General features: G+C 43.6%; 1 protein-coding gene and 1 non-coding gene across 2 annotated transcripts; both read left to right on the plus strand.

The window, feature by feature from the left end:
• Nucleotides 1–1,293: 1,293 nt before the first annotated feature.
• On the plus strand, nt 1,294–13,528 carry CLRN2 (clarin 2). The gene is made up of 3 exons (XM_025386616.1): nt 1,294–1,648; nt 9,284–9,463; nt 13,241–13,528. Exons 1-3 carry the CDS (start codon nt 1,396–1,398, stop codon nt 13,504–13,506), a joined length of 699 nt encoding a protein of 232 aa, XP_025242401.1. The 5' UTR covers nt 1,294–1,395; the 3' UTR covers nt 13,507–13,528.
• Nucleotides 13,529–15,299: 1,771 nt separating this feature from the next.
• LOC112625632 lies at nt 15,300–15,403 on the plus strand. The gene has a single exon (XR_003119713.1). It is a non-coding gene; the product is annotated as a small nucleolar RNA U13 (small nucleolar RNA).
• Nucleotides 15,404–20,706: the final 5,303 nt, after the last annotated feature.

Here is a 20,706-nt window from a genome sequence, read left to right on the forward strand (position 1 = left end):
TGTTACTCAGAGTGGCATGATCATAGCTCACTGCAGCCTTGAGCTCCTGGGCTCAAGCAATCCTCCAGCCTCAGCCTCCCGTAGCTGGGACTACAGATACACGCCGTCAGGCCCAACTAATTTTTTTTTATTTTTTGTAGAGATAAGGTCTCACTACATTGCCCAGGCTCAGAAATTCTCATCTTTATTTTCATTGTGGAGAGGCCACTGAAGTAAGCCCCAATTATGAGGAAGGAAACTGACATTTCCATTAATATGTCCCTCTGCTTCCTTGACACTCTCCAAGTGAGATTCCTGGGACCCCTATTGGTTAACAGTGCAACTTCCTGAACCCCCCCTTCAGCCTTCTGTGACCAACTAAAAAATTTGACTGCTCCACTTCTGCCCAACTTTGGTCCCCAGAGATATGGAGAGAGTGGCTGTTGCCAGTCTCACATGATGTTAAGTTGATATTCAGGAATAAGGTAAAAGTCAAAATGTCAAAGTCCACAGTATAAGATAGAGAAGAAAGAATATTTCATTCCTAGTGTCTACAGATTAAAAGGAAAACCTAGATCTTCCACTATTAGAAGAGATCAATACTCCAGCAGTGTGGCTACTATTTGCTAATACGCTAGAAAAACACTTTTCTGTCCCATTTCAGATAACATAGAAGGAGGGGCAGGGGAGAGGAATGTTAAGTGTTGGATTCCAGGCTGTCCCAACAGACACAAATTAATTCTAGTCACAATTTACCCCCAGCAGATTCACACAGTGAGAAATTCATAAGACACTATTTACATATTTCAGTATTAAAGCCCCAAGAACCAGGGTCATTTGATGGTATTAATAACAGTCCTAAAGATTCTGACAGCAGTGACATTTCAGAGAAAGAAATGCCAGGACACCCACGCATCAGAGAGATCGACATTTGACACTGCGCATTGGTGGCGATATTCAAGTGCTAATCATCCCATTTTTGTTTTCCTTCTACCATATGCATTTTTTGAGATTGGTTTGCATCTCTTTATTATCAGAGCTACTTGGTTTTGCTTATTACTAACTCCTTTATCATTATGAGGTCCACACCAGGGCTATTTAAATACTTGAAAGAGGAACAATTAAACCCTCTGCTGAAACATTAGTCTAGGAGGAGATATAAGGTTACTTCCTTCAGTAACACACTCCGCTACATAGTCAGGTGAAGATTGTCTCTATAGAGGCTTCCGGATGTGGTTATAGTAAACATGGACTGTGCAAGCTTGCGCTGAAGGAGGACGAGGGGATGGACTTAAAATCTTGAAATAGAGTGTTTGGAAGAGCTGACCTTGGAGCAGAGCATTGCCGAGTATCTGAAAGATGTCAACGACCCTCGCTGCTGCTCGGAGACCTTGGGGATGACCTGCACCCACTAGCATGCCTGGATGGTTCAAAAAGGCGTGGTATGGGCTGGCGTCTTTACTCAGCTTCTCCTCCTTCATCCTGATCATCGTTGCCCTGGTAGTGCCCCACTGGCTGAGTGGGAAAATCCTTTGTCAGACTGGAGTGGATCTGGTCAACGCCACAGACAGAGAGCTGGTCAAGTTCATTGGGGACATTTACTACGGGCTCTTCCGAGGGTGTAAGGTGCGGCAGTGTGGGCTTGGGAGCCGCCAGTCCCAATTCACGAGTAAGTATATTGGGGGCATGGAAGCTGTTTCTAGGCACTTATTTTTGTTACTGTGTAAGAGTGCTCTTGTCTCATTGTGGAATTTGGCTGCTGCCTCAATCTCAGGCATAATGTCAAAGTCCACAGTGAGCCAAGGGTTCTGGACCCACATCAAAAAGATCTTTCCTTCCTTCCTTCTTTTCTTTTTCTGTAGAGATGTATAGAAACATTAGATAGAAACAAGGATTTGTGCATTTTTGCAGGTTACCTCTATTAATAATGACTATTGAAACATGGGGCGTTTACATGTGTCAGACATTCTACTAAGTACCTCACACCACTTGTCTCCTTAAAGACTTACAACAAACTTATATAGAAGGACTTGTTAATGTTCCCATTTTCCAGAGGAGTACACTGAGGCTTGGAGAGGTTACATAACTTACCTGAGGTCACCCAGCCAGGAAACAGTAGAGCCGGACTCCAGACCAATGCCACGTGACCACAACAAGTGTGTGGAGGCTGCCTGCAGAACTGAACCTTTGGGAAGCATGATGAACACTTCCACGTCTACTTTTGTAAAAACTGCATAGTCTGAGAAGATGCACAGGGGCACTGTACTTGGGTTCTGGAATCAGACTACCCCGGGTGGAACCCCTACTGGAAAGTTTCCTGGCGAGGAGACCTCCAGCAAGGCACTTGCCTGCTCTCTGTGAACGTGAGCGGGCATGGACTTTGGCTGGTGTTCAGTGTGGCATCAGAGCTGCCCAGGATGTAAGCAGAGCAGTCTGCACAAACAGGAATCCAAGCTAGGCTTAGGAATGGGCTTCTGGGAAGGAAAAAACAAAACAGGCCATATTCTGCAAGCCTTTTGAATCGATGAGATCGCTGGTGAAAACAGTGTCCACACAAAACCGTAATTAATCAATACCATGCCAATGCAAGGTGATACAGAATTGTATTCATTCCTTGATTTCTATATTTCAGAATTGTAGTAGTTTATAGATATCTGGCCAAGGTAAATGTCATATTAAATTTATAAGGACAAAAAGCTGGAACCGTTGGCAAATATAATACAAATTGTCATCATTTAAATATACACAAAAAATTATATTTGTTATGTATATTCAAGAACAATATCTCTGGGCATATTTATATTTACCTAGCAATTAGATTAAACCCTGGATATTGAAAAAATAGCGCCATCAAAATTATAACATAAAACTTGAAAATACACACCATAAAGAAATAAAAAAAAGAAATGCTAAAAGCTAACCATGACAACTATAGGGACTACTCGATTCTGAACTAGATGCTATTGCTATAAATGATGTCATCAGGACTGTAGGGGCCAAGGAAAAACTTCCCCTTTGCGCTCTGAAGGTTCTTTAAACAATCTACTGACAAAAGGCAGATTAATAGGGAAAATGGCATACACATTTATTAGCACGCATAGGGGAAAATCACAGAGTGATTGTCCACTATCTCAATGGGGTACAGATGGTTATATCCTCTTCATCTTAGGAGAAAGGGAGATGGGGAAGTGTGGATGATTTTAGGGGACTAGTAAATTATTTTTAGGGAAATTCAATGGGCTTGCAGAACATACAATGAGCTGGAACAAAGTTTGTTGGGCCCACAGGGCAGACATTGGCTTGTGACAAAAGTCTGTCCAGCTGTGTTAACAGACTTCAGTCTTCCTTCCCGTGATATCGGTACAATTAATGAACACTCAGGAAAGGGACCAGAGGTCTTTTTCTTCGGTGGGTCTGGACGTAGGCAGATAAGGGAACGTCAGAAAACTACCTCATCCTGTGCTTTAGACAGACAAAGAATGGAGAGACAGGAGGGAGAGGAGAGGCCAGAGAGACCTTGAGGCTTCTTCACAAAGCTTCGTATTTGGGGGGTATTGGATTCTGAACCCCAACAGGACAATTGTTGAAACTTGAATAGGGTGAGAAGATTAAACAGCGGTCACATGTCAGCATCAACCTAATGACTAGACACCTGCCATTCCCAGCTCACAGAAGTGTAAACTGCTTTGAGTGGGAAGTTGCAAACAAATACGTATTTTGTTTGAGCCTTGGAGGAATTCAGTAAGTACTTCTTGCCTTCCTCCTCCTTCCTTCTTAGGACATCCATGGGAAACGTTTTCGGTTCGTCTAACATGTTCTGGTCTGGAAAGCATCACAACCCTGTGAGAAGCATAAAGGACATTTTATTCTTGTCCCTGAGTAGGAGAGTATTTGAGAAGGTTTTGTTTCCTGTGGCCCTGGGGTTTTCTCAGAGGAGGGTCTATAAACATCCGTTCACAGTACCTTGGATGTGATTCTCTTTCAAAGCATTCACGAGGAGCCTGGGGCCAGGTTCCTCCTGTGCTTGGCTGGCTTTACCCAGATACAGCTCGGGGACACTGATGTTATAAGGTTCTCTAGTGCCAGTCTAGTCTCCTTTAGATTTACAGCTTTTAATTCTAGCACAATGTAACCTCGAGGCAGCTACCGGGTATATCAGAGCCTCCCACAACCTGGAGTCTGTTTCTCCTGGAGTCTCTTTCTGTCATTGACTATCCATCTGTAGGGAAAAAAAAAAAAAAAAAATCCCCGCAGTTGCAGATCAGTGTAGATGGGGATAAAAGTGAAAGTGCTTTGTAAACTGTGGGGTGGGGAGGTTTTACTGGGTCTCGTTCACAAGCAGCCATTTCTCCCATCACGGAGGTGTTCCCAAAAAATCACCCAGGGGAATCGATTCCCACACCAATCATGGAGAAAACCAGAGAACTATTCATCACAAAGATTAAGGCCCTTTTTTAATACCCAGACCCTATGAAATAAAAACAAGTCAACGTGGCTGTTTGGGTGGCTAGAGAAAGAAAGAGACAAACATTACTTTAGCATTGTCCACACATTCAATTGTACTATGGCGTATTTACAGACCAGACTCTTAGGAAAACAGGGATGAACAAAACAAACAAGTACCTGCCCTAGAAAAGTTTACCATCTGGCCAGTTACAGTGACTCACTCCTGTAATCCCAGCACTTTGGGGGGCCAAGGCAGGTGGACCACCTGAAGTCAGGAATTTGAGACCAGCCTGGCTGACATGGTGAAACAACGTGTCTACTAAAAATACAAAAATTAGCCAGGGGTGGTGGCAGGTGCCTGTAATCCCAGCTCCTCAGGAGGCTAAGGCAGGAGAATCACTTGAACCCAGGAGGTGGAGGTTGCAGTGAGCAAAGATTGTGCCATTGCACTCCGGCCTGGGTGAAAAGAGTGAAAATTCATCTCAAAAAAAAAAGAAAAAAAAAAAAAGAAAAGTTTACCATCTGATAAAGGAGAGGCAGGTAAATATGTACTAGGCACAGAACACAGTATCTGAAGCCACTGCGTTATAGTTCATTTCCTTCCATTTTTACTATGCTAGAGAAGAGATTTTATTACGCCCATTTTACTGATGAGGAAATTAGAGATCAGAGAAATCAATACATAAAATAATTTCTTTAAAAGCACCTAATGTAATAGATTGCTTTGCAGCTTTTAGTTCTGTGGTTCCTCTCTACTTCCTACCCCACAAGTATTCCACTAGTGGCCAGGACCTGGGTTTGACTTCAGATGTCCTGCTTTTCTTATTTGCCCTGCTGGGGCAAAAAGGGCTGCCAGACCTCTCTGGGATTCGGAGCAAACAAATTATCTAATGGTCTTAGATGCTGATAGAATGATTAATCAATTCTGGTATTCAAGTGAGTTACCTCTAATGCATAGGAAACAACTATATCTATTCAAATTCAAAATAAGACCTCCAGAATTCAAGACTCTATATTTACCATTTTAAACCTCTAATTATCTGTGCTTTCTGATTTTTCTGCTCTAGCCCTGTAATAGAGTAGTTAAGCTGACACTTTCTTGCTATGGGAGCGTGGCTAAGCTATTTCACTTCTCCGAGCCTCAGTTTCCTCATTTGTAAGTGTGAGAGAGAGTGTCCATGAGCAACAAAACAAAGAATATGTATAAAGCCACCGGCACATAGTCTGCACCCCATATAGGTGGCTGTTGTCATTTATCACCGTGAATCATGTGTTGTCATTTATCACCATGAATAGTGTGTAAGGTCATGGATTTCAAGCGGGAAACTTAAATGTAATTCCTAGTGGGAGACACCTAAAACTCTTGGAGTATGGGTTTCAAATATGAAAGGCAAGGGAACAACAGCTTTCCTAGGGCAGCACTGGGTGTCAGGCGAAGGCAGAGTCACCTCTCAGAAAGAAAGTAGAAAGAACTGGTGCATTAACACTCCTGAGACATGATTCGAATTTCTATTTTTTTCTTCTTTTTTTAAAATAATTTAGGTTAGAGACAGAACCTTGCTATGTTGCCCAGACTTATCTCCAACCCCTGGCCTCAAGTAATCCCCCTATCTTGGCCCCCAGAAGTACTGGGATTACAGGCATGAGCCACCGCCCCAGCCTCGAATTTCTAAATAATGACATATATTAAAAAATAATAAAATCTCAATTAACCATGAGGTCTGAGCCCTGAGTTATGTTACAAGAATGTGGGGGTTGAGTGAGATTTGCCCTTTGCCAGTAAGCATTTTTTATATATAGTTAATGCGCTTCCTACTATGAAGACCTAGGACTGGGCACTCTTTACCTCCCTCTCCACATCACTCCATATGCCCCAAATTCCCTGTCCCCCATCATCCTAATATGGTTATTACTCAATTTTTTAAAATTAAATCTGGATAGGGGTTCAATCATTATGTGGATATGATTCTTTCTTTTTAAAAGGTGAATTGTGTACATTATGGACATTATGGATACCTTAATTTATTTATTTATTATTTATTTATTTATTTATTTAGGCAGAGTCTCGCTCTGTCGCCCAGGCTGGAGTGCAGTGGCACGATCTCGGCTTACCGCAAGCTCCGCCTCCCGGGTTCACGCCATTCTCCTGCCTCAGCCTCCCGAGTAGCTGGGACTACAGGCGCCTGCTACCACGCCCTGCTAATTTTTTGTATTTTTAGTAGAGGCGGGGTTTCACCGTGTTAGCCAGGATGGTCTCGATCTCCTGACCTCGTGATCCGCCCGCCTCGGCCTCCCAAAGTGCTGGGATTACAGGCGTGAGCCACCGCGCCCGGCCACCTTAATTTATTAAATCAATCTATTCACTTACTGTTTTTTCTCCAATCTTTCGCTATTGTAATGAATATCCAATATTTGATCCATGCTTTGAGCACATGTAGGAGTGCTTCTGGAAAATAAATTCCTAGAAGTGAATTTGCTTTAGTAGATGTTGCCACATTGCCCTCTAACAAGGTTACATGAATTAATATTTCTACAAGACTTGAGAGTGCCTCTTCCTTACACCATTGTCAACACGGTGTGTTAGCAAACATTTTGATCTTTGCCATTCACATAGGTGACTGTTTTCTATTTTAAGAGTTTGGGTGAGCATTACTGTGTTAGTCATGTGTCCTAAGGATTGCCTGGTCAAGAAAGGGGATAATGAAACAATTTAAAAATCAGGCACAAGCGGCCGGGTCTGGTGGCTCATGCCTGTAATCCCAGCACTTTGGGAGGCCAACGCGGGCAGATCACTTGAGGCCAGGAGTTCGAGACCAGCCTGGCCAACGTGGTGAACCCCCCTCCTCTACTGAAAATGCAAAAATTAGCCAGGCATGGTGGTGGGTGCCTGTAATCCCAGCTATTGGAAAGGCTGAGGCACGAGAATTGCTTGAATCAGAGAGGAGGAGGTTGCACCAAGCTGAGATGGTGCCACTGCACTCTAGCCTGGGCAACAGAATGAGATTCTGTCTCAAAATAAAAATAAATAAAAATCAGGCACAAGCTACTGTGTCTGAAACAAAAAGGGGCTGAGGGTTTGAAAAGAGAAAAAAAAAATCTAAGGGACATTAAGATGGGATAGAGGCACAGGGAAGAAAGATGCTTTACAAAGACAAACTCACTGGAAAGGAGCTCATCTTCCAGGGTAAAGTTTCCAATGCCGATTAGATAACCATAGGGAGATAAAAACAAATGGAAATTCAGAACTGGAAAGAAACATCAGAACTTACAGTGTAAACGTGGAGTGCCTGAAAACGTGTGAGTGGAAAGGACACCTAATGGGAAAAATAAAAACTCTACTTCTCAGGATTGGGAGACGCCAACCTTCAGTGGCTGAGAGAGGCAGGTGAACCAGCAAAGGAACTAGTTCCATCAGGGTGGGTATTCAGCAGGAACCTTGGAGCAATTGCAGAGGAATAAGTATGCTCAGAAGTTCTGTAGCTTTCATAATGTTCACTTCTTCATTTATAACTACTAAAGATCATGACTTGACACTGTTAAAACACACAGTTGTGAACAACAGTTCTCAGAAAAGGAATTTTGAGGAAAGACTTTATTCCAGTTAACAGTTTGCAAACCAGGGAAACACAGCCTCTGGTGTAAAAGGAAGGTGTATTCCAGAGAAGAAAGGGAAGGCTCAGGTTTTACAGCAAAAGTTCCCACCCAGGTTTCCAATCAGGTCTGTTTACGTAAATAAAGGATTCAAATTCACTTAGTTCTGATTGGTCGATACAGCTGAACCCTGATTAGCTGATACAGCTGAGCCCTGATTGGTCATTACAGCTGAGCCCTGATTGGCTGAGGCAGATCTCAAAGATAAAAAGGTGTGGGTTTTCAAGGAACTCAGAGGATGTGTGTGACCCCCTAGTCAGTAAATGGCCACTTGGCCCTATTTTAAATTTAGACCCAGTTAACCACTCAGGACCCATCTTGAAGGACTGGCTCTTTCAGGGTCACATTTGTTCTCATAGTATATTGAATTATAAATCTTATATAGAGTATAGAGTTGCCTTGCCCAAACAGAAGCAATTTAATGTCTCCAAGCCTGTGGGTAAAGGGAGTTTATAAAATCTACCTCATGTCTTTGTCACGTGCATTGAACAAGATGACCATGTAAAATGTTTGGCCCATGACTGCACTTAGTAAATGTTGACTATCCTCAATTCATCTGCACGGATTACTATCCCCATTGTACTGATGAAGAAACTGAGGCTTGAGAAGTCACATGACTTTCCCAAGACCGTCAAAATATAACAGCAATAACCACAGCTGCCATTTCTGAGAACTGACTTGACCAGGCAATATTTGAGCTACTCCATTATGCTACGCCATTTCATCTTCACAGCCAGTACTAGTGGTAAACATAGAGAAAACAAATAGAAATTAAGATTTCACTAACTTATTTTGCCATATTCGTAAGGCAAATTAATATTTTAATAAAATGTTGTGCAATGTGAGAATGATGTGTCCTTCATACATGGGGGTAAGCAAGGGCCTACCTTGCTGAGTCACTGGGGCCTGTGTGCATCAGTTCACATCAGACCCCAGAGCTTCAAGCTCGGTGCAGCTTAAACTGACAGCCAGGACACATTTTGATTTTGTGTCCGCTCCAAGGAAGAGAGGCTTGTTGATCAACTGACAGGCATGGATCTGGGGGCCATGAGTTCATCTCAGAAAATCTCCCGCTGTCTGAAAACCGCATGCTTGCTATCTTGCCTTCACCCCTGTCTATCGAAGCCTTCATGGTAAGCAAGCTTGGGCTTTATGAAAGTGAGTCTAACTCTGATATTGAAATAGCGGCTGTGTCTTGTCTCCCTAGTCTTCCCACACCTGGTGAAAGAGCTCAACGCAGGCCTTCATGTGATGATTCTGCTGCTCCTCTTCCTGGCCTTGGCCCTGGCTCTGGTCAGCATGGGCTTTGCCATTCTCAACATGATCCAGGTCCCATACCAGGCAGTCAACGGTCCTGGGGGTATCTGCCTATGGAATGTTCTGGCAGGTAAGAAGTCCCTTAGGGAGAGAAAATTGTGTCCACACCATCACAGGGCTGGGCTCCAAGTAGTTGGGCAGAAGGTGTGAAGGAACTAAAATGTGCCACTGGAGCTTTGACTTTCCTGTGTCTGAGACCTTCTTGATGGGCATGGAATGAATGTCCTCTTTTTCTTTTTCTTTTCTGAGACAGGGTCTCATTTTGTCACCCACACTGGAGTGCAGTGGTACGATCTCAGTTCACTGCAGCCTTGACCTCCTGGGCTCAAGTGATCTTCCCACCTCAGGCCCCCAAGTAGCTGGGAGTACAGGCGTGCACCACCATGCCCAGCTAATTTTTTGTAGTTTTTGTAGAGACGGGGTTTCACCATGTTGCCCAGGCTAGTCTCAAACTCCTGAGGTCAAGGGATCCGCCTTGCTTGGCCTCCCAAAGTGCTCATGAATTTCCTCTTTAAGTTGCAGAGTCTGTCACAATAAAGAACCATCTTATTAGAGTACGTGAATGGCTGAGGACTTAGAGCAGTGAAGAGAGATCGAGGTGAAAGGAGAGGCCAGAAGACAGAGAGCTAAAAGTAGGGAGAGGTGGGGGCCCTGGGACGGGGAAAGAGATGGAGCTGGTGCTGCAGTTGAGGCTGGGAGGAACTCCACCAACGACGGAAGAGAAGGGTATTGTGAGCAAGAGGCCATTTGTGAAAGGCTCCTCCATTCAGGCTCTGGGTTGAGAAGGGGAAGTGAGTGCCATCTAGCTGCCAAGGTCTTTAGTGTTCCCCCCACACACACCTGGGCATATTAATGCAGACAGGGCTCACTGGCTGTCTCAACTCTCCCTCCTCTCACCTTCCCAGCGCCTTCACTGCACCATGCCCTTAAACGAGATGCAACTTACTGAGCAGCCACTAAGAGTTAGGCATGGACCTGGGGATTTTGCATGCATTACTTTGTTTACATCTCACCACATCTCTATAGGCGGTATTATTAGACCCACGTTTACAGATGAAGAGCCTGAGGCTCAGAGAAGTTAAACAGTCACACAGCAATGAGTGGCAGAGGTGGTATTCCAACCTAGGCATAACTGATTCTAAGCTCTTTATTTTTCCACAGATCCATGCTCTCGTTTATGACCATCATGACCTATTTTCCAAGCCAAAAACTAAAAGATGTGTGTGTGTGTGTGTGTGTGCGCGTGCGCACGCACGCACATGCGTGCATGCATGTTGATTTGGGAGTATATTGATGCACAGAAATTAATTCACATTTAATTATGCACTTAACACATCATCTGTAATGAAAATAACAGAATCTTGTGAAATGAGGGCTATCTCTGAAAACTCAGGTCAAATATTCAAGGTACCATTCAGACAATAACCCCTCACTATGATTACCTTATACAAGAATATCATAAAATATAAAAACAGGTAGTGTTATTTTATTATGTATTATAATGTATATCAAGAAGTCAATTATTATGTGTTTGCCTTTGTTTGCAGATGGTAGCCACCCTGTAGAATTGTTTATATACATGGCTCACCCTCATCAAGACTACAGGTGTCTTTCTCATCTGCATGCATCCTCACACAGGCTGGCATGTAAAAAGTGCTCAACCCTGCTTTCAATAAATGCTTATCTCTGTCCATTTCTTTCCTCAGAGAGATAGCATTCTCAAACTCTACTGATGAGAGATTAGCAACAGGCAAAATAGCCTGGGCAACATAGCAAGACCCCATTTCTACAAAAATAAGAAATAAAAAAGTTAGCTGTGCGTGGTGTCAGGCGCCTGTAGTCTCGGCTACTTGGGAACTGTAATCCCAACACTTAGGGAGGCTGAGGTGGGAGAACTGCTTGAGCCTGGGAGGTCCAGGCTGTGGCGAACCGTGATCATGCCACTGCACTCCAGCCTCAGCCAACAGAGCAAAACCTTGTTTCAAAAAAAATAAAAATAAAAACAGGTAAAACGTAATGTCTTTTGACAAAACTTTATTTCTTGCCACTGAGCTTAAAAAAAACAAAAACACTGCAGTGTCTAAAGGCATAAAAAGGTGAATAGCCTTTGCATATATTTGGACTAGACAATTCCATGTTTGGATTTATGCTAAGGAAATACTCGACAAGAGAACAAGGATGTACATAAAATGGTATTTGCTGTAGCATTTTATGATATCAAAAATTAGAAGTAATATAGACACCCAGAAATAAGGTCATACTTACATAAATTATAGTGTGTGACCGTATATCTATAATTTAGTAGAAACTGTTTAGTCTTTACTAAAAATACTATGCACTCATTTATAGTAATGCTGTAAGCCTGGCACAGTGACTCATGCCTGTAATCCCAGCACTTGGGGATGCTGAGGCGGGAGGATTGCTTGAGCCCAGGAGTTGAAGACCAGCCTGGGCAACGTAGTGAGACCCCCATCTCCACAAACAAACAAAAACCAAAAATTAGCCAAGCATGGTGGCACGCACCCATGATCCTAGCTACTCAGGAGACTGAGGCAAGAGGATCGCTTGAACCCAGGAGGTCAAGGCTGCAATGAGCCATGATCACGCCACTGCACTCTATCCTAGATGACAGAGCAAGACCCTGTCTCAAAAAAAATAAAAACAAACAATAAAGTCGTGCTGTAACAGAATATTTAGCAACACGTAAAAATGTCCAAGTGAGGGGACAAGATCAAATTTAAAATCCAAGTAAGAACACCATAATACTAATTTTGTTAAAGAGAAACAAACATAAAGAAAAACACTCAAACGTTGAAAGTGTTCATGCTGGCTTTTAGGATAAAAGTAAATTTGTTTATGATTTTCTCTAGTGTCCAAATTTTTCTTCGATGAAGATAATAATCTTTTAAGAAGCATCATAAATGTGTTATTAAAAATATTAATTAAAATTGAAACCAGAGGAAGAGGAGGGAGAGAGAGAGAAAGAGAGAGTGAGATTCCTCCCAGAAGGTCAAAGTTTCAAGCAAAACATAGGGAAGTAGTTTGGAATTCTTCCAGTTTTCGCCTCCCTCCTTTCCTCCTTCTATGAGTGGTCATCCTTGTCCTTAAGCATGGAAGGAGGATAATTAAAGAGGAGAGCAACAGTTTTTCTTATATCTTGCCACATAGCCTTCATGGTCTTCATAGAAATCCTGAGATATTTTAGACAATGAACTTCTCCAAATGTGGATCCCCGGGAAGCATGGTACTGGGTAAGGGGAAAAATTGGAAGAGTGGGCCAGGTGCAGTGGCTCAAATGCCTGTATTTCCAGCACTTTGGGAGGCCAAGGCGAATGGATCACTTGAGATCAGGAGTTCGAGACCAGCCTGGGCAACATGATGAAACCCCGTCTCTACTAAAAATACAAAAATTAGCCAGGTGTGGTGACAGGGACCTGTAGTCCCAGCTACTTGGGAGGCTGAGGCAGGAGAATCACTTGAATCCAGGTGGTGGAGGTTGCAGTCAGCTGAGATGGTGTCACTGCACTCCAGCCTGGGTGATAGAGCAAGACTCTATCTCAATAAATAAATAAACAAATAAATAAATAAATAAAAATTGGAGGGGTGGAAATTCAAAGTTGATCTGATATAAAGCAGATTCTCTCTTTCCCCGCACAATCCTGCCTTTCTCCTTCATACTGTGTGAGTTAGCTCCTACTTTTAAAAGCAAATTAAAACTTATGTCTTCCTCATAACTTTTTTAACCCAAAGCAAGCTTGTCACACGTGGCACAGAAATGCCACCTCTCATAGAGTTGTCACAATCGCAAAAAGGAGCCGTGAATGAGGGTGACCTTTTTGGGTTTCAGGTGGAGTCGTGGCGTTAGCCATAGCCAGCTTCATGGCTGCGGTGAAATTTCATGTCCTGACAGAACGAATCGCCAACTTTCAGGAGAAGCTCTTCCAGTTTGTGGTGCTGGAAGAACAGTATGAAGAGTCGTTTTGGATCTGCGTGGCCAGCGCGTTGGCCCACGCCGCAAACTTGGTCGTGGTGGCGATCAGTCATATTCCCCTCCCTGAGATTAAGACCAAGATCGAAGAGGCCACTGTCACGGCTGAGGATATCTTGTATTAATAGCCTTCCCCTGTTCATACCCTGGCCTAAGTCAGTTCTGTGTGTGAATGGAGTCCTCGTGTTTTTGCAGCCTTCCCACTCCGTCACGGCCATGTTCTCAGCAGTTAAGAAAAAGGATATGAAGGACCAAGGCTGTTGCCTGGGCCAGAAAAGAAAAACTTGCCCGGGATCCCCAGCGTTCTTGCATTCCTCTCTCATGACGTTGGAGTTCCAGTTGCAGCTGGAGACTCTGCCACTTGCCAGCTTAAGCATAGTAACAACTTCCCAAGGCCGTTGTGAAGTTTAAATGGGTGATAATATTGCCAGATTCTGCATTCTGTAGAGCACTTGACAAATATGAGATACTACAGACTCCAGTAAGTGTCTGTAGATCCCTGGTCGATTCCATTTACAATATTGGGCTGGTGAGTGGGGAAGAATTCTCAGAGGAATATGATACTGTTCCTATTCCTGCCCTCCAGAAACACTTAATCTTTCCACATGACATAGGACTTAGCAACGGTAACACTAAGAATGAAAATAACTGCCATTTTTTGAGTGGTTACTATGTGTAAGACACTGTTCTCACTCATTTATTACTCATCAGGTCCTAATGGCAAAAACAGCAATTACTTTTGCACCAACCTGATAAAAGGACAGCCATAAGGGACCAAGGAGGGAATTAAATCTTGGGGATGGGATGTGGTGCTAAAGAAAGTATCACAGTGTGAACATTTGATCTGAGTTGTGAAAGATGAGTAGATTTTTCCAGTGGTGAAGGAAGCAAGGTTGGAGAAGGGCATTCCAGGATGCGTCAGTAAGGAGGCTGGGCATAGGGTGTGAAATTACAAGGAGGGGCCGGGCACGGTGGCTCATGCCTGTAATCCCAGCACTTTGGGAGGCAGAGGCAGGCAGATCGTGAGGTCAGGAGTTCGAGACCAGCCTGGCCAATATGGTGAAACCCCATCTCTACTAAAAATACAAAAATCAGCCAGTCGTGGCGACGCACACCTGTAGTCCCAGCTACTCAAGAGGCTGAGGCAGAAGAATTGCTTGAACCCGGGACACAGAGGTTGCAATGAGCCAAGGTCATGCCACTGTACTCCAGCCTGGGCGACAGAGTGAGACTCCATCTCAAAAAAAAAAAAAAAAAAAGAAAAAGAAATTTCAACGAGGGCTTAGAGGCATGTGAGTACTCAATGGGACTAGAATGTTGCTTTCATCACCTGTTGGAGATATTCAGCAGTTTTGTGTTGAGTTTTCCTAAGTGCCACTGGAATGGTTAATTTTTTGTGTCACCTTGGCTGGACCACAGTAACCACATATTTGGTCAAACACTTCTAGATGTTTTTTTAAAGGTGTTTTTTGAGGAGATTAACATTTACATTTGTGTATTTTGAGTAAAACAGATTACCATCTGTAATTGGATGGTAATTCCCTCATCCAATCTGTTGAAGGCCCTAATAGAAAAAAGGCCTAGCTCCCCTGAGGGGGAGAGAATTCTGCCAGCAGACTTTTTGGACTCAAACTGCAACTGTCACTGGATCTCCAGCCTACCCACCTAGCCTCAAGATTCTGGAATTGCTGGCCTCCTGAGTCATGTGAGACAATTCCTTAAAATACCCACCTCTTTCTCTCTGTCACTACACACACACACACACACACACACACACAGCCTGTTGGCTCTGTTCCTCTGGAGAACCCTGACTAACAGAGGTACACAACTATATGAACTAATTTTCCCATGATGCTAGCTGGGATGAATCCTTTCCCAGGTCTCCTATCTTCATGTCATGCAAATGTTATCTAATGCGATCCTTTTGTAGTTCATGAGGATGATGATTGAGTTTTCATGCACGTGTGTGAGATGTGCCACCCTGGAACCTTGTTATGACATCCGCACGTTACCCATCTGATCTGAAGGAAAAAAAAGGAAAATGATTTTTTTTTTTTTAAACAGAGCTTTGCTCTTGTTGTCCAGGCTGGAGTGCAATGGCACGATCTCAGCTCACTGCAGCCTCCGCCTCTCAGGTTCAAGCAATTCTCCTGCTTCAGCCTCCCAAGGAGCTGAGATTACAGGTGTGTGCCACCACTCCCAGCTAATTTTGTATTTTTAGTAGAGATAGGTTTTCACCATGTTGGTCAGGCTGGTCTCAAACTTCTGACCTCAAGTGATCCACCCACCTCAGCCTCCCAAAGTGCTGTGATTACAGGCATGAGCCACCATGCCCAACCTGGGAAATTTTTTTTTTTAAGTTATCTAATCCCCCAAATTAGCTCCATCTAAAATGACACCTGATTTGGTGACTTCAGGAAGTGCTCATGTCATCTCTTCTTTATAATTCCTTGCTGGGCTCATCTGCCCCTTTCAGCCCTTTTTCCACATCCCAGGCATAGTTTCAGCACTATTTAGTGGACTGATGTCACTCACCAAAGATGCAGATGGCACATGGCTAGAAGAGACAGTTATGTTATAGGAGACAGATCCAAAAGAGACAGTTAATGTGATAGGAGATGGATCCAAAAGATAGTGAGAGACTGCCAAGCTGTCTTGAAAACAAGAGGAAATGTCAATATCATATCAAGTTTGAACACAAAGTCCTGCTGATGGGTTTTTTAAAAATCAACATAAATACAGAAAATCTGACAACAGTTTATATTACAAGTGTCTGAGGATCTTGGTACATTTATTCACTCAACAGTATTGATATTGATGTAGTGCTGGGACTAAAGCAGTGAGCTGACAAAAATCCCTGCCCTCCAGACATTTCATTCTCCCAGCAGCTGGGGATGAAACATACTGAGCAGGCTTGTGATGGAGCTATTTGAAAAGTTAGCGTGGTGGCCAGGCATGGTGGCTCATGCCTGTAATTACAGCACTTTGGGAAGCCAAGGAGGGAGGACTGCTTGAGTCTAGGAGTTCAGCCTGGACAACACAGGGAGACCTTCTCTCTCTATTTCCAAAAATAAAAATAAGAAGTCATCAGGGCCATAGCGTTTGAACTGATCACTGCCTTCAGTCATATGCAGACTATCATGCCAAGAAGGGGGCAGAGTGGGCCAGGCACAGTAGCTCATGCCTGTAATCCCAGTATTTTGGGAGACTGAGGTGGGTGGATCACCTGAGGTCAGGAGTTCAAGACCAGCCTAGCCAACGTGGTGAAACCCCGTCTCTACTAAAAACACAAAAATTAGCTCGGCGTGGTGGCAGATGCCTGTAATCCCAGCTGCTCAGGAGGCTGAGGCAGGAGAATTACTTGAACCCAGGCGAAGGTCGCAGTGAGTCGAGATCACGCCTTTGAACTCTAGCTTGGATGCCAAGAGTGAAACTCTGTTTCACAAAAAAAAGAAAAAAAAGAAGAAGGGGGCAGGGTGAATTCAGTTTTTTTTGAGACATAGTCTTGCTCTGTGGCCCAGGCTGGAATGCAGTGGCGGGATCTTGGCTCACTGCAACCTCCACCTCCTGGGTTCAAGTGATTCTCCAGCCTCAGCCTCCCAAGTAGCTGGGATTACAGGTGCCCGCCACCAAGCCCAGCTAATTTTTTGTATTTTTAGTAGAGACGGGGTTTCACTATGTTGGCCAGGCTGGTCTCAAGCTCTTGACCTCAGGCAATTCATGCGCCTCATTTCCCAAAGTGCTGGGATTACAGGCATGAGCCACCACGCCCAGCCAGATGTGTTTTCAAGAAGTCAAAGTGCAGGCTTTTGTACGCATCTGCATTTTTTCTGTGACAGAGTCCATAGCTTTTGAAAGTGTTTCAGGACTATCCATAATGTCTTTAAACCATGAGCTATCAGGTGGCAACCATAATGTTACTGGAAATAATCAGGCTTAGTCTGAAAGACCACCTCTCAGGAATACTGTAAATGAGATTCCTACATGGAATTTAGCAGGTTGAGAGTGGGGGTGGGAAGAAGGGAGATTAAGTATCTGGGTCACAAAATTCACTTGCATTATTTTCAAATGCACAGAGGAAAATGTAGCTCCTTTATCTTGACTATAATTAACGTGGTCATTTTATGAGTAAATAAATAGTAGCTTCGGGAAGGCGGCTGGTCACAGGAAAAGACCAAGGCAGAATTAGAGGGTTGGGACTTCCAGCCCCACCCACACCCGTGACTTCTGGGAGGAAAGAGGGGCTGAAGGTTAAGTTGATCACCAATGGCCAATGCTTAATCAATCATGCCTACATAACGAAGCCTCGGCAGAAACCCAAAAGAACTGGGTTTGGAGAGCTTCCAGATGGCTGAGTATGTGGAGGTTCCTGGAGGGAGGTGCACCCAGGGAGAGCATGCAAGCTCTGCGCTCCTTCTCCCATACCTTGCTCCATGCGTCTCTTCATCTGTATCCTTTGTGATATCCTTTGTAATAAACCAGTAAATAGAAGTGTTTCCCTGAGTTCTGTGAGCTGCCCCAGCAAATTAGCCAAACCCAAAGTTGTGGGTTTGGCTACTTGGGACTAGTGTCTGAGGGAGGAGGGACAGCTTTGGGGACGGAGCTCTCAGCCTATGGGACCTGATTCTATCACCAGGTGGATAGTGTCAGAACTGACTTAGAGCATACCCAGCCGGTGTCTGCTGCAGAGCTGACTGCTTATTGGTTGATGGAGGGAAATTCCCCACATTTGGTCATCGAAGTCTGCTGTATTAATTGTTGTTGAGAGTAGTTTGAGAGCTGAGAAAAACACTGAGTTCTTTCCTCTCAGAGGTCATTCATTATCTTATGTGGGCCAGGCACTGTACACTTTCTCCTTAATTCTGACAACAATTATTCAAGATAAATATTAGTATCTTTTTTTAACAGATGGGTAACTTTAGGTTTGGAGAATTTAAGGAACTTGCTCAGCCTCATTGCTAATAAATAATGGAGAAAGACTTCAGCCCTGATTTATATGATGTCAAGGCCACCACTTTTCCAATACAGCAAGATTATTGCCTTGAATCACCCTTGAGGCTCCTTCTCAGGGTTTCTGCAAGTGGCTGTGCAGGTTGCACCCTGCCCAAGGGAGGTGAAGTATAGGAGGCGAGGGACTACCCCAAGTGCCCCTGGCTTCTCCTGGCCTCATCCACAAGGGTGCTTTCTCCTAAAGGGGGCGCCTTTTCCTAAGGCTCACAAAGGTGCCCAATGGCCTGCAGTGCACTATCCCTTCCAGCCGACCAGTCCATGCAAAGTCAAAATGTTGGTCATAACATTATTTTATGACATTGATTAGAGTGTGATGAAGATTAATTTTCATATGCCCTTTAAAAATAATTATCATACGCATACATTTGTATGATTGCTAATGATATGATATTACTAATACTAACTGCAGGGATCAAAGTCAATGAAATTTAGCTGCAATTAAGAAAAGTAATTTGTTATTGGTGAAAAGAAGTTCTACTCTATGTTCACAGTATTAAGAAATGAGTAATTACCAGGGCCGGTGGCTCAAGTCTGTAATCCCAGCACTTTGGGAGGCTGAGTCAGGTGGATCACCTGAGGTCAGGAGTTCAAGACCAGCCTGGCCAACATGGTGAAACACTGCCTCTACTAAAAATACAGAAAATATTCAGGCGTAGTGGTGTGTGCCTATAGTCCCAGCTACTTGAGAGGCTGAGTCAGCAGAATCGCTTGAACCTGGGAGGCAGAGGTTGCAATGAGCCCAGATCATGCCATGGCACTTCAGCCTGGGCAACAAGAGCGAAGCTCCATCCAAAAAAAAATGAGTGATACATGGTTTTCACTAATGAAAATATAACTAATAACATATACAATTAATCAAGACTTTTGGATAGCAAGGATCTTTCCATGTGAAATCAGAGCAGAGTCATATGTTACAAATATACTTCTCTCTCTTTCAAGAAAAATGTGAAAGTATGAAGAGTAAATTAAACAACTCCTCACACTTCCAACAGCATATAATAAAAATGCTAACTCCTGCTAAGTATTAATTATTAATTATTACTAATAGATTAGCATCACAATTTAGAAAATACTTGCTGGGGTCGGGCTCAGTGGCTCACGCCTATAATCCCAGCACTTTCGGAGGCCGAGGCAGGTGCATCACGAGGACAAGAGATTAAGACCATCCTGGCCAACACAGTGAAACTCCATCTCTACTAAAAATACAAACATTAACTGGGCGTGGTGGCGCATAAGTAGTCCCAGCTACTTGGGAGGCTAAGACAGGAGAATCGCTTGAACCCAGGAGGCAGAGGTTGCAGTGAGCTGAGATCGCGCCACTGCACTCCAGCCTGGCAACAGAGCAAGACTCTGTCTAAAAGAAAAAAGAAAAAAGAAAATACTTGCTGGGAATGGGGTGCTAACCTACTTAAAATACTTAAATATTAAGCCAGGTTCATCACTGGAAGTCACAGAGGGGAAGGAGGCTATGCAGGGTACAGGGAATCTCAAAGGTGAAATGTGAAATATGATTTCAGGATGTGATAGTAGAGAGGGACACAGCAACTCAGAGAAGTCCCTGAACCCATTTTATTTATTTACTTATTTATTTATTTTATTTTTTCTTTTTGAGATGGAGTCTCACTCTGTCACCCAGGCTAGAGTGCAATGGCATGATCTTGGCTCACTGTAACCTCCATCTCCTGGGTTCAAGCAATTCTCTTGCCTCCGCCTCCCGAGTAGCTGAGACTACAGGCATAAACCACCATGCCCAGCTAATTTTTTTTTCTGTATTTTTTTTGTAGAGACGGGGTTTCACCATGTTGGCCAGGCTGGTCTTGAACTCCTGACCTCAAATCATCCACCCGCCTCAGCCTCCCAAATTGCTGGGATTACAGGCGTGAGCTACCATGCCCGGCTTCCTGAGCTGATTTTAGATGAATTTCTACAGGTGAAATATTTCTCCTTTTCATTTCCTCAAGATCCTTTGTTTCCTTTTAGTTTTGGTAGTTTGGGTTGTGAAACCAAGAGTAGAGCTTCTTAACAAATCTATGCAACTAGGACACACGTGAAATCCTAGCCAAATAAATTAGGTTGTATGCTCTCTGTTTCTTACTTTCTTTTCTACAGCAATGTCAACCATGAGTCAGCAATAGTTACAGCTTGACAAAAATAAGGCCAATGAATAATGGAGCATTTGCCATATGCTAGGCTTTCTGCTAAGTACTCCACATGCATTGTTTCATTTTCATTCTCCTAAAAATTCTGAGACGTAGTTGCTCTTATTACCAGTTTTTGGGTTTTTGAACAAAAGTTCTCTGAAAAGAAATATGGAG

The sequence above is a fragment of the Theropithecus gelada genome, chromosome 5, assembly GCF_003255815.1.
Source record: "Theropithecus gelada isolate Dixy chromosome 5, Tgel_1.0, whole genome shotgun sequence".
In the NCBI taxonomy this organism is placed as follows: domain Eukaryota; kingdom Metazoa; phylum Chordata; class Mammalia; order Primates; family Cercopithecidae; genus Theropithecus; species Theropithecus gelada.